The 14,116-nt window shown below is 42.1% G+C and overlaps 1 protein-coding gene across 21 annotated transcripts in view; it reads left to right on the top strand.

The window, feature by feature from the left end:
- The window catches only part of LOC137125950 (unconventional myosin-IXAa-like), a 132,352-nt gene that overhangs the window by 115,397 nt on the left and 2,839 nt on the right, over positions 1-14,116 (top strand). For 6 of the 21 annotated variants that reach the window (XM_067502231.1, XM_067502230.1, XM_067502225.1 and 3 more), the window contains 20 exons: positions 108-1,289; positions 1,655-1,739; positions 2,287-2,490; positions 3,638-3,735; positions 4,017-4,120; positions 4,291-4,511; positions 4,776-4,892; positions 5,092-5,280; positions 5,581-5,628; positions 5,743-5,854; positions 6,921-6,982; positions 7,968-8,160; positions 8,678-8,806; positions 8,940-9,045; positions 9,190-9,321; positions 9,599-9,722; positions 10,654-10,707; positions 11,606-11,626; positions 11,908-12,134; positions 13,105-13,247. In XM_067502231.1, coding sequence (XP_067358332.1) covers positions 108-1,289; positions 1,655-1,739; positions 2,287-2,490; positions 3,638-3,735; positions 4,017-4,120; positions 4,291-4,511; positions 4,776-4,892; positions 5,092-5,280; positions 5,581-5,628; positions 5,743-5,854; positions 6,921-6,982; positions 7,968-8,160; positions 8,678-8,806; positions 8,940-9,045; positions 9,190-9,321; positions 9,599-9,722; positions 10,654-10,707; positions 11,606-11,626; positions 11,908-12,134; positions 13,105-13,247 — 3,551 coding nt within the window. Of the gene's footprint in view, positions 1-107; positions 1,290-1,654; positions 1,740-2,286; positions 2,491-3,637; positions 3,736-4,016; positions 4,121-4,290; positions 4,512-4,775; positions 4,893-5,091; positions 5,281-5,580; positions 5,629-5,742; positions 5,855-6,920; positions 6,983-7,967; positions 8,161-8,677; positions 8,807-8,939; positions 9,046-9,189; positions 9,322-9,598; positions 9,723-10,653; positions 10,708-11,605; positions 11,627-11,907; positions 12,135-13,104; positions 13,258-13,588; positions 13,663-14,116 lie in introns of all 21 variants that reach the window. The other 15 variants (XM_067502240.1, XM_067502224.1, XM_067502220.1 and 12 more) reach the window with 11 other exon arrangements.

Raw genomic sequence — 14,116 nt, 5'->3', positions numbered from 1 at the left:
GAAGCAATGATTACATGTTTCCACCATTTGCTGTAATATTCTGTTGTCCAGCTGCTTTGTGTGGAAATGATTGTTAATAACACTTTTTTCACCACTAACATTTATAGGTTGAGAGAACTGAAGGAGCTGCATGAAGGACAGCAATGTAGCGGACACCAGAGTCCACCAGTAGACACAGAGGCACTAACAATGGAGGACCTCCCCTCATCAGGACAGGAAAGCTATGGCCAGGACACCTGTGTTGCACTTCCTGAAGACTCTAAGGCTGTTTCACTTAACGTGGAAGAGACAGAGAAAGAAGATTCAGAGAGAAGTAGGAGCATAGATGAGACAAGTCATAAGAACCGATCAAAGCGAGAGAGCAGACGAATGAGAGAGCTGGAGCAGGCTCAGTTCAGCTTAGAGCTTCTGAAGGTCCGAACCATCAGTGTGGGAGGTCCTCTACAAGAAGACTCTGCCCAGGATAGCAGCACCTCTCACCTGTGTGACCATCGCAGACATTCCCCCCACAGATCCCCAGGAAGTCATGGAAGCTGTGAGCAGCTTAGTGTGGAAGACATGGAGACTGAAGGAGGTTCCCATTCAACTACACCTCAAGAACAGCCACAAGTTATAGATATTTATCTACATGAGGGTCTAAGAGATTCAAACCATAATGAAAAGCCTGAGATGGAGGGTCCCAGGGCAACCTTTTATATTGCTTCTGACCAAAGTCCAGCTCATCAACCAAAATTTGAAAGCCCCAGCAAATCTTACAAAGAGAGAAGGGAGTCCACATCTCGAAGGCCTGTAGTGGTTTTAATCAGTATGCAGAAGGAAAGTCCTGTGGAGGAGGGGGAGCTGCTGGCAGTCCAAACACTAGAAAATCCTTCTCAAACAGTAACAGCATCATCCAGTTCTCATGTGGCCCCCATCGCAGGTTTAGAGGTAGGGTCACAAATTGAACCGCCTCATGGGAATTCTACACAGGAAAAGAGAGATGCATGTGGCGTGGACAAGTCTTCGAAAGTCCCCTCTTCATCCACTCAGGGATTGAGTCCAGAAGCATCAGATGTTTGCCCCTCAGAGGCCAAAATCCAGATCGTCCTAGAGCCAAAGCCTTCAGTCCTCCCCAGTCAGCAGGAGAGAAAGGCCGTCCGGCCTGCACAGGAGGCTCCCAGCCCAGTCCTGGATACCAAACCGCCAAAAGCCCAGAAAAAGACCTCAGCCCAGACAGTGATTGTTAACATGGTAGAGAAACCCTCCAACACTGTGTTCTCCCCACCCAGGCGCAAGCTGCCCTTCTCCAAGTGAGTTCTGACTACTGGGAGTGCTGCTTAAGCCCGATTTTAATATTTTTGTTGGGATGAGTTATGATTTTAAATGAACCAAATGTGCTACAGAGCAGAGCCCTTTATCCAACTCAAGCGCAACATCTGTAAAACCCCAAACCTGCATGTCCCCAAATGTAAAAGCATTATTTTAATGCTGGCGATGTATTTTTCTAAAAGGTTTTTTTTTCCAGTTCTAATTTGAACTTTCCCCTTTTTACAAAGGAGAATGGAAGCTGTCAGTTCCTTTAAAAATATAACAATCTGACATTTTTCAAGAAATGTTGTCTTGCTGTCAAAGCTGTGTAAATAAGGACTTAAGTAAAACTGTTTCTGTCTTGCAGATCAGATAAGGACTTGATGAACCAGGAAAGATCTCTGTCCATGTACAGAGATGACTCTAAGTCTACTGGATCTAGAACCAGAGAGGTAGGTCATTAACATAAGTACTTTATGTGAACCTGTGCAGACTAATTTTTGCTCACAAATCTTTAGAAAATAAACCTACAGAAATCAAGGCAGCAGAGACCTGCAGCAGATTAACCACAGATTCATACAGTACATGAGAAATATGCATTTCTATGGCTGAAAGAAATGAAAATAAACCTATAACTTACAACTTCATTTTCAACAAAACTTTGAAACGAATATAGTCACAGTATCGCTTTTGTGTGGTCCTTGTGTAGACATTTTGACGGTCTTGTCACCCAGAGGTCTAGATGCAAGTTTTTCAAAATGAGGTTTTATGAAATGTGCTACATACTTTATAGTTAGTTAGTTTAGTTTTGGATGTCAGTGCAATTGTTGTTTAGTTTAGTTTCTCTGGCTACTTACTGAGGTTTGCTACATTTACTTTGACAAGGTCCAGTCTAGTTGACAAAACTTCTATTTCAAGATTTTGTACATGCGCAACACACTCAAACACACCCGTACATGACATAGCCTCTGACCCGATGTTCCTGTGGTTACCTGAAAGCAGGTGGGCCGCCCTGGCCCTAAAAAGAAAGCTCGAATGTCCCGGACACGCTCCGACTTCCTCACCCGATGTAACTCTGAGGGGGCAACCCAATCAGACGACGACGATGAATACTACATCCCTGCCCACTCCCGCACGCTGCCCCCCTCCCTGTCTCCCCCACGCGCCCACCCTGAGGCTGACTGTCACAGTGACTCAGAGATGGTAAAATATTGCATCTCCAGAGGTCCCATGACCTCCAAACACATTTCCTGTGCACTAGGGCCCCCACTACCACTCTGGTCGGCTTTGGCTTGGACCTGACCAAGCAGCTTTTAACACAGCTAACCACACTTTCACAGGATTTTTTTCTCTACTGAGCTACAGTTAGTATAGACTGATGTGTCTTTGCTTGGCTCTGTACAGAATGACCACCATGCGTTGTTCTCATGGTTGTTGGATTTAAGAACCAGCCCAAGCTGAGCTGTTATCTTCAGGCTTTTTTGCCCTTGTCATCGGAAAGGTATACATTGCTATAAAAGGCGGAACAGCAGCATTTCAGAGTTTGGTCTCATATTTTACTTCAGGAAATATGATAACAGTAACGGATTAGCATGACTAAAAATTGACTACTTCCTTCACCACTAGTCCAAATGGCAAGGCACTTTTTTTTGGTATTGCAAGTTAACAGTATATAAGGGAAAGCAGTGGCTACAGCCTCAAACACTTGGATGGCAGGTTTAGCACCCTTATCAAATCAAGTTGTGAATCAGTCAATTTCAGGTGAAGAAGAAAACCTTAGCATAGCACTTGTTTTTGAGGATTATTTTGGAAGAGTCAAACTCAAACTGCAAGTAGATTATGGTGTTCCTGCACATACCTCTTTGACATGGAATAGATTTTTACCATAAGGGCCAACTGTTTGATTGACAGGTTGTGGACGGTGATCTTGTCCACTCTCGTGTTTTGGCTCCCAACAACTGACCTGTTCTGCAAAAGCAACATCAAGCTGCATGTTGCACGTTACACAAACTGCTGCTCCTGCATGCTGGAGTCGTCTATACCTCAAGCAGAGCAATTTCTCACTAACGATGTAGTTTTCTAACTGCATCCTAGGAGCATGGCTACCGTTTCTCTCTAACCATTGCCTTTGTCTGGCTCGGTTCTTTCGCACTCTTCGGCCTGCGGAGATTAAGTATAAGAAGACTTAGACATGACACTCCGCATAAAAACTGTTTCCACATGACTCCCAAATACAGGAATAAACCTCTGTGTGAAATCAAGCTCTTGGAGAGGTGAAAAACTGGGCAAAATCCTGCCAAAGCCATAACAGCCTTTGTTTCTTATCTGATTGTAATTCTCTGCTTTCCAGCCTTCTCACAAAGATCAGAAGAAGATTCATAAGACCATGTCATCAGGAGACCTGGGCAGAGTGGAGGTCCTTAGGAAAATCTCCAGTCAGGATGGAAGGTAGATTCCAAGTGTCGCTTCTTTCACCTGATTTTCCAAAGCATTGTTTTTAAAGTTTAAAAATACCCTTTTTGCTGACTTTATTTTCTATTGCAGTTCTAAACTGTTCTTTTCATACACCCTTACATGTGTGACAGGGTGTATGTAGGCTGTATGTTGTAATACAACTGAATTGCAACAGACAGATGCATTATGCAAGTAAACCGCTGAAAGGATATATGTTTTTAGTGTCATTTTTAAATTAGCTTATTTTAAATTAACACATTGTATCTTTGATATAGCAGGATGAGAGAGAAGATGCGTTTCTGGAGTAGGACAAAACACAGCGAGAAAAAACAGGCGAGAGATAAGCAGATGAAGAGGGGTGAAGCTGGAGAGACACAAGGTAAAAAAGACAGAAAATGTGCTGCATTTGGCCTTAGAGTGTAGATGTGTTTACACAAATACAAACTGATACAACCTGCAAGTTAATTTAAGGTCATGATGGGAAGCAGATGCAGAGGACAGAACAGTCATCGTAGTAATCCCTACTTTCTCCTCCCTCTGGTCTCCCAGAAGGCCCGTCTCTTCCTCCGGGTCCAGATTTGGAGGCAGCTCCTTCTCCGGGGCTCAGAGACAGTAAGGAGAACAAGGAGCCATCACCAAAGATGAGGAGGCGTCGCAGTGTAAAGATCAGCAGCATTGCTCTGGAGCCCGCTCCGTGGCAGAACGACGCTCTGCACATCCTCACCTCGGCCTATGACTACCGCAGCATGAACGACTTCCTCATGAAGAAGGTCAGTGGGTGGACGTGTACCTGTACACACATTGGACACACCCCTACACAGCATAGTGAGCTTTACCAGAGCCACTGTCTTTGTGTAGTTCACTCTATTCTTAGACTTATGTCATGTATGTTTCTACGGGTTGCGGAAGTGTTATAAGTCATATTTCCTAAACCTCACCTCTGTTATAACCCCAGCGGCACTGCTAGATTTCATAGTGTCAGTCCATAACAGAAAGTCCATATTTGTCAATAAATATTTGTTCGCTGTATTCAGATTGCTGACCTGGATTCGGAAGATGGAAAGAAGGACACAATGGTGGATGTTGTCTTCAAGAAAGCACTAAAGGAGTTCAGGATCAACATCTTTAACTCGTACTCTACTGCTCTGGCTGTACGTACTCACTGTGCTTCTTTTTATGTTAAGCTATTTCCTGTTCGTAAGGGAGGTTGTCTTTCACAGTGGACCACACGTGCACTGATGCCTCTGCCGGGGGCTGTTTTGTCAAACAAGTCAGAACTCGCATCTGACCTCAAAGTGGACTAAGAAACGTTCAAAAACTTGTTTTCTTGTCCCGTGCCCTTACCACTAGATGGATGATGGGAAGAGCATCCGTTACAAGGATCTGTATGCGCTGTTTGAGCACATCCTGGAGAAGACCATGCGTCTGGAGCAGAGAGACTGGAGCGAGTCGCCGGTGAAGGTGTGGGTGAACACCTTCAAGGTCTTCCTGGATGAATTCATGACTGAGTACAAGCCCATGGAAGGAACTGTCGGCAGGGTAAGATGAGCAAAAATTACATGGATGAAAGATCAGATAACCGGAAGGTAATTTCCCAAGCTGTTGGAGTGTATGTGTGGACGGATACAGGACAACAGTCAGGTCTAGACTGATTTCAATGGATTCATTTAAAAGCAGAAACCAATGCAGACAAAGACTGTACGGTTTTACAGATATACAAACTATAAACTTTAAGACTTTGGAGCATTTACTATATTTTTTTCCGTAGTGTCTGTAACATGTATATTTTTAACACGAAGCACACAATATGCACAAAGTAACACATTTCCCTTTTTTCAGGCTCCCAAACGTGAGCGTAAGAAGTCGAGGAAGAAGGAAACTGATATTGTGAGTGTAACAGAGTTTGGGAATAAAAACACACATTTTATTATATTATATATTATACAGTACTGTATGTGTTTAATATGCTGAGCTCAAAGTCGGACGTGCTGCTCTCTACAGGTGGAGGAACACAATGGTCACATCTTCAAATCCACCCAATACAGCATTCCCACCTACTGCGAGTACTGCTCCTCCCTCATCTGGATGATGGACCGAGCCTGCGTCTGCAAACGTGAGGATTGGAAACATAGACACACACACACATCTTTTATACTCAGGTCTATAGTTTTGTTCAATTGGTCACTTACAGTATTTCGGTCGGCATTTTCCTTACTGTAAATTTTTGTGCCTCCCAGTGAGTCACACCTGCTGATTTTTTTTCTCTGTGGACTTAGTTTTGATTCATATTTATTCTCTGGTTATGCAACTTACCGAATGTTCAGATGGGAAACTTCTTATTTTTCATGTGCACATACATCATCACTAAGTGTCACTATCTCACAGTCTGGTGAAATCAAACATGAACCAGAGCAGCAGCAATAATAAGGATGACTGAAGATATTAGGGAGTTTCAAAACTGTGGAATCCTAATGGGAAGGAAAATGTCAGGCCAGGCAATATTTGGGGAAATTGCACAATTTGACTGTTGTATGCTTGTGGCTCACATTTCAAATATATCTGTGCACATAGTTTAGAACCATAGTACTCACAAAGGGTCTAGATATACAGACCTCATTCCTAGAAAATTTAAAAACTGAAATGTACCGAGTGTAAGAACTGAACAATCATACTTTTTACTTGACATCTTAGCCTTTTGTTTTGCACCTTTGTAGTATTTAGCCTAAAAGCTAGCTGTAAAGACAAAGTCTGCCCAGTATTACACACAAAGACACACACCAGCAGCAGCTCCTAATGTTCTCCTAACTCAGTTACCCACTAGCATTTACCCTTGTGTGTAGTTTTTATTTCCACCCACACAGCACATTACACCCCCTCCTCCTCTTTTTTTTACATAGACATAGAACACACACTGCACATTCATACTCATAAAACTCAGCAACTTGCCCTCCCTCGCTGAGTGTCTGAAGAATTTGATTAAAGCTCCTGCTCCTTTCATAAATCTATCTTATATCAAGTTACAAAGCTCCATCTTCACTTTCAGGGAGCGGACACCATCCAAACTTGCCAATGCTGTTTGTCTTTGAGGTCGTGACTGACTGCAGCTGTTCTTGCAGGGGGGTGACGTGTGAGCTTGTAGAAATGCCGACAGTCTGATTGTGTTTTTCTGTTGTCTGCAGTGTGTCGCTACGCCTGCCACAGGAAGTGCTGCTCCAAGATGTCAACCAAGTGTAGTAAAAAGGTATGTGGACATTTTGGTTTGTCCTTTATGGTTTTTTGAGTCAGGCTGCAGCAACACAATGATGTTAAAACGTTTAGAGAACATTGGATTTGCATTGCATAGCATAGTTCAATTAGTCGAATTATTAATCAAAACAATTATCAATTTGTGGTTTTCTTTAATTACAACGGCGTGTTACATTTTTGTCAAATGAATGCAATTATAGTCTTATAAGTTTTGACAAGACTTCTTTAGCTTTAAGGATTTGCAATATAAATGTAGATTTGCTCCTTTCTTTTGATACTTCACCATCAGGCCTACTTACGAATGAATTATACTGACATATACTGTTGTTTGTGGTTTAGACATAAAATGTTCCTTTACTGTTGTTTAGCTTGAGCCTCTTCTGGCGGTGTGGAAAATTAGGCTTAATATTGTTGTCCTAAGGATTGTCTGGCTCCGAGAATGCTAATCAGCATACCAGTTTTTCTGTCAGCTCCATTATCTGCAGCTTCTGAGAGTGGAGGTAGAGGTAGAGGAACAGCTTCACAAGGCAAACGTAAGCAGGTTGTCTGGGTGGTTCATGAGAGCGTGCTGAATGTCTACAGCTGTGCTTTATCCACTGAACCTTCTCCAACTCAAAGGACTGTGAAGAATAATTAGGGATTTTTACATTCCTATTAATCTTAGCATAGTTTGGCTCCAGGAACATGAGTCAAGTCAATGGATTGTATGTTGAGAAAGCTACACAGGCCAAAGGATTTTTTCTTTTACTATTATATATAGGTTAATATTGTTTGTTTGAAAACAAACAATAATATTGTCTGACTTATAATCTGTCCTATATCGCAAATTAATATCTGATAATATTGTTGATTTCATGGCGTATGGTGCAGATTAATTAATAATTCATGACTGTGGTGTAATCTTTAGCCCGATGTTAGGCAGCACTTACTGTACATACTGTAGGCCCACTTTAATGTGTTGTAATTCTGTCTTTGTTAAGTACGATCCGGAGCTGTCGTCTCGACAGTTTGGCGTGGAGTTGTCCCGTCTGACCAGTGAGGAGCGAATGGTGCCTCAGCTGGTGGAGAAACTTATCAACTACATCGAGATGCATGGCCTTTATACTGAGGGCATCTACAGGAAGTCGGGCTCCACCAATAAGATCAAAGAGCTTCGTCAGGGGCTGGACACAGGTAAGACAGAGCAGTGGCGGACAAAGGATAAGTAAATGTTGAATTTCTTTACTTGCTGTTTAACGCCCTTTAGTTTATGTAATGCTCGTCTGCGAAGGCAGTTTTAGCTCGTGTAAAGATATTTCAGACAAACGAAACCATCCAAAAGGAGAAACGGCAGTTTGAAAATGCATACACCTAGTCGGTAACAGGACTAAGAGCTTATACTCATGTTGGTGGCTCTGTAAGGCTGTAATTAGGCCCAGTGGTGCCTTTAGCTAAATGCTAATGTCAGTCTGCGAACAGTATATGTGTGGGAATGATAGTATTTGCTAATCAGCGCTAAACACAAAATATAGATGAGAAAATCAAAATCACAAATGTCACAGTTATCACCAAAATTAGCCTGATCCATCCTCAGTGGGCCTGTCCATTATGGACCAATGTGGCTGACTGACATTTCCATCCCTGGAGCCAGGCCACTAGTACAGGGAGAGAAATTAAAGTTAAATCAGCTCAATGTATTTTCCTATTCCAGATGTGAGCGTTGTGAACCTGGACGACTACAACATCCACGTCATTGCCAGTGTTCTCAAACAGTGGCTCCGTGACCTGCCCAGCCCTCTCATGACCTTTGAACTCTATGAGGAGTTCCTCAGGGCCATGGGTAAGCAGAATTAGCCCCTCTACTTACTCATTACTGCTTTGTTTTCAGTTCAGCTGAGAATCAGATTCAGAAGTTGCACTGCTGCTCGAACTGTGATGGTCTTTTCATCTATTTATTTTTTCTGTTTTTTCAGGTCAACCAGACAAGCGGGAGGTGATCCGAGGGGTTTATTCTGTCATCGACCAGCTCAGCAGGACACACCTCAGCACACTGGAGCGCCTCATCTTCCATCTGGTCAGGTGAGTGATGAGATACACATCAGCAGTGGAGCCTCAGGCAAGAGAGCAGCAGTTTCAGATCCCGAGTGCTGCCTCTAGTGTAAGCGTCAGTTTCTCTGAGGCTCAACATCAGGACTAACAGGACTGCACCGTCATGTGTTACAGGATCGCCCTGCAGGAGGAGACGAACAGGATGTCAGCCAACGCCCTCGCCATTGTGTTCGCTCCCTGCATCCTTCGCTGCCCTGACACCATTGACCCACTGCAGAGCGTCCAAGACATCAGCAAAACCACCGCGTACGTCCATCTTTATTATGTATTGTCATTCAGCTTTAGGCCATTTTTTGAAGGTTTAAATTTTTGGCATGGCTTTTTTATCGGAGCCACTTGCAGCAGCCTTGTAAGAGTACTGTTTTCGGATGATCGTTAACAACATAATATTTGATTTACATACGCCCAAATGTGCAACTTGATAACTTTTAATTGTGCAGCTCGATTTAACACTCCATTGAAACTACTTAATTATTACTGAGAGTTTTTTGGTACGAACCAACGTGGATCTCTTCCCCTGTAGGTGTGTGGAGCTGATCATCAACGAGCAAATGAACAAATACAAAGCTCGTCTGAAGGACATCAGCAGTCTGGAGTTTGCAGAGAGCAAAGCCAAGAGCAGACTGACCCACATCAGGAAATCTATGGTGAGACCAGACTGTGGCTGCTGTCAGTCATCGGGCAACACGCTGCAATTCATGCTGCAACTCATTAGGCTAATAAAGTTTATATGAGCAATCTTTATTGAGTGACACTAAGGTGGAAGCTTTTCTTCTTGTTACTCTCACTCATTCTTTTGCAGTTTTCAGCTCCACGAGCAGCTGGCATGGTTTTCACACGGCCATGGCAGGAGTTCATTCCTCTGTGTTTATTTACATCTTTCATCAACAGATTTTGCTGTGTTTTATGTGACACACGCAAAAACTGCTAATGGCACACACATTAAAAATGAACATGAACACACAGTAACTTAATATGAATATTTTCCAGTTTTCCACGATGATAAAAAAGGCCATTTGAACAATTGTTTAATTATTACCTTGGGAATAATGACAGGGACTTTTAACTATTTTCTGATCTTTCATAGTTTACTTTTAAAATTAAAAGTACAGTTGGGTGTAGCTTTACATTCCTTTGATTGAAATTTACAAACTTTTGCTTTAGGTCTTTGTTTCCTTGTGCATTAAAAAAATTAAAGCAATTTCATAAAACACAATTTTACAGCAAACAACCACAGTATAATCTGAACAGTTTAGATCCTAAAACTAGATTTTACGTGAAGGCTGGTCCACAAGATGGAGGATTAACTATTTGTTTTAGTTGATATTGTAGATTAATCCCATCATGTTGGCCTGTTGATGTGGAGTTAATTGGGAACACATTCTTACATTGCCCAGTAGCATTTTTGACTATGCAAAAAAAAGTCTCACTTTCCATGTCATTTTAGCTTCGGTTTAAACGAAATGTGTGGACATCTTTGACCTGCAGATCACCAGATCCGTACTTACTCTATTACCTTCACCTTTCCATAACCCTAACCTGTCCTTCCTTCCTCCCTGCCCCCATCCCTCCTTCCAGAAACCTGTACTAATTGCTGTTAGGTTTATGAGCATAACCCGCAGTGCCACCCCGGTATGTATGCCCCTCTCACTCCATGTGCCCATATACCACCAGTTCTGTCCTGTCCTGTCTATTTATTTGATCCGCCCACTCATACATATAACATCTGTCTGCAAACTAGTTCTCTTTAGGTGTCTTAGCTTCTGTTTGTGTATTTGTTAGTGTTGTAAGTGGGTAAGTTCACAGGTGTTGCTTTTCACTGTTACACTGTCAGTGCCGCAAGTGTTCAAAATATTCTACTGGTTTTTTTTTAGAATGCACAGACAGCGAGGTGCAGAAAAGTCTGGGTCTGTGAACCAATTGTAGTAGTAGTTACTATCCTAATGAAGATCTGAAGGCTAAAAATATTTGATGAATAAAGTTCGGTAAATTGGAGTAGTCCAAAATACCTTAAACCAAAACTTGCTACAATGGAGCTGCATAACACAACCGTTCATTTTCTGCTGAGACTTCAGGGAGAACTTGTTTTTGAGTCTGTTGATTCAGTCACTTTGAAATGAAACCATCGTGTTTCTGCTTGTGAGCTAACTGTGGGTGTTACTGAGCAATTGAGCGTTAAGCGGATTATTCTTAAGAAGGCATAGTTTTGGTTCTAGCGGTACTGATCTGACTCACATTATACCCACATCTTCAGGTTAAATACCTCATTAGGATTTTTTTCCAATAGGATAGTAATCCAGTAGTCCAGTAGTCACTTTTGTATCAACAGTACAGTGCTTCCAAGCTGTGTTGTTCCAGTGACACAAGTGAAATTCCTAAAATTGGTAAAAAATTGGACTAATATTTTGTGGCTTAGAGAAGAGTTGAACCTGCTGTAACTTTAATGATTCTGTTTGTTTGTGGTGAATGAACAGAGAGAACAACACTCACTGCTCTTTCTGTTTTTGCTTCACACCTTATTAACATGCAGCCTAACACAGCTAAACTTAAGGTAACGCCTATATGTTGTGTGTGTGTGTGTGTGTGTGTGTGCATAGCAGAATGTCTGTTTGTGCGTGTGCACTGATGTTCAGCAGACCTCATAGTTTAGCAGTGGTGCTGTGAACCATGGTCAGTCCTCTGTATAGTTGGTACATGGTCAGAACATCCAGCTGTGTCTATAGAGAGTCTGCCGTCCGTGCTCCATTACTGTCACTGTGAACTGATTGGTATTGGTTACCCCCCAGTAACTCCCTTTCTCACTCTGTCTTGATTTTGAATTTAAATTTGCAGAACAAAAGCCGTGTTTGGCAAAGCAGCGCCCACGCCCACTCTCCTCCGCTCAGTCCTAGAGCGCCCCCCGTGGTGGATGGAGAGAGTGCAGTAGGTGGAGGAGGAGGAGGGGGAGGAGGAGGAGGAGAGGATGCAGCTGAGGCTGGGCTAAATGAGCAGCAGCAGATGGCGATGCAGCAGGAGGAGCGAATCCTCACCGAGCAGATTGAGAGTCTGCAGAAGGAAAAGTATGATGTCTCTGGATCGACTATGTACAGTAGATCAGACGACACACAAGTGTGTTACTGTGTGACACACACACACACACGCACACAAGAAATTGGTTGCTTATTGTAAATGTAAACACATTCATTGAAATCTTTACCCACCAGAGGATAATTAAAACATCACTCACAAAAGTTTTACTAGCAGCAACATACCACAAAAAATGAATATTTGTCAAAAACAGCTGGCAGCTCACAATTAATATCTGTTCATTTCCCGTTGTTTTGAAGTCATTATTCTCCCACCTGTGTTATGACGATACCAATAATAAGTTACTTCTGTAGCACATTTAAAAACAAATGTTGACCAGAGACAGATGCAGGTTTTAGATTATATGGCTAATAACTGTAATAACTAAAAACAACTAAAGAGGAAAGTTCAGCTATCACAGTACAGAACGCATATAAAAATTTGACAGGATTATTTAAAATGGATGTGTTAAATGGCGATCAAACACGAGTATTTAATGAGGGTTAAGATCTAACAGAGAGTGGCCAATAACATGACATGAGTACGTGGAATAAAAAGTAATAATTGGTCAGCAGATCTCGGGGTCCTGTAGGTGGGATAGGGGATAAGGAGATCAGAGAATTTTAAAATTAGTTTTGTATTTCACTGGTAACCTACGAAGAGAGCATCTGCAATTTCAACGAGCTGCAGGTCAGATGAGGCTCACTGACTGATTCCGACCTAAAGAAAGCTGCAGTAATCGAGGTTAGAAGCGACAGAATTATAAGAAACAAGTAGGATTTTAACTTAGCAAAAGAAGCTGCTGCTGACAACTGAGTTGATTGGTTTTTCAAATTTTCATCAAGGCGTGCACAGTAGCACTCCATGACGAATGCCCACAGGCTCACATGTAAATGAGCTGATTTGGATAAAGCACCTGCTGACCTTTAAATCCTGTGTGTGTGTGTGTGTGTGTGTTGACAGGGAGGAGCTGACATATGAGATGTTGATCTTGGAGCCGCGGGTGTCTGACGATGAGACTCCTGAATCTGAAGCCTCCATCGGCACCACAGACAGCTCCGAAAATATCACAATGGAGACGGAGGGAGCAACTTCCGACCCCTCTGGTGTGTGTTGGTGCGTGTGTGTGTGTGTGTGTGTGGCAGTGTATTTAAGAGCATTGGTTTTCATACGTTTTGTGTCTAAGCCACACTAAAAGCTCTAAAGCATTATAGCCCATAGTCCAGATTCTAGCTAATGTCAAACTAATTAAAGATAATTATTCCCTAAATACTTAGCATCATGGGTAAATGACTTAATATCTTCTGAGTCCTGTTGTGTTTAGGGGACTTTTGGAGAGCAGGGAAGCAGCAGCATCTTCAGTAAAACAAGAAAAAGAAAAATACACTCATCGAGTCACATAACCTTAAATCCACTGAATTCATGTTATTTCTCATTTCTCATTTAGATCGTTCATGATTAAAAAGCCTTTGTAAGCCTGTGGCTAAATCAGCACCATGCAGACAGAGAGAGAGAGAGAAAGTGAGTGCATGGAATAGGTCATGTTTTTGATGCTTTGTTTGAGTAAAAGAATCCGTATTATTAACCTTTTAGCAGTTTTACAGTTTGCCTTCCTACCTAAAATGTTTTCTTACATCTTTCTGCACTTACTCCACTTTGCCTTTGACTTAGGATTATTTTTTATATATAGTAAATGCTGCAACAGCACGTTACACCTTCAACTGGAAATTGCTTCAGCCAATTGTTTTGTCTCTTTTAATATGAAACAGGCCGACGGGTTATTTCAGTGTCACATTGTCACCACTTAATGGTGAAACACTGCAAGTGATTATATAGACAGGAAAGATGTTTGCTAAGTTTTGAATCTGTCCTTGTTGCTAACAATTAATATTGGTCTATCAATATCTGATGCTATATGTGACTACATGTATTTTATCAGTAACTTTGCTTGGATGAGTCGGCCTGTTGTGTAATG

This window comes from Channa argus, chromosome 4 (assembly GCF_033026475.1).
Source record: "Channa argus isolate prfri chromosome 4, Channa argus male v1.0, whole genome shotgun sequence".
Taxonomy (NCBI): domain Eukaryota; kingdom Metazoa; phylum Chordata; class Actinopteri; order Anabantiformes; family Channidae; genus Channa; species Channa argus.
This window is presented reverse-complemented; position numbering and strand designations above follow the sequence as displayed.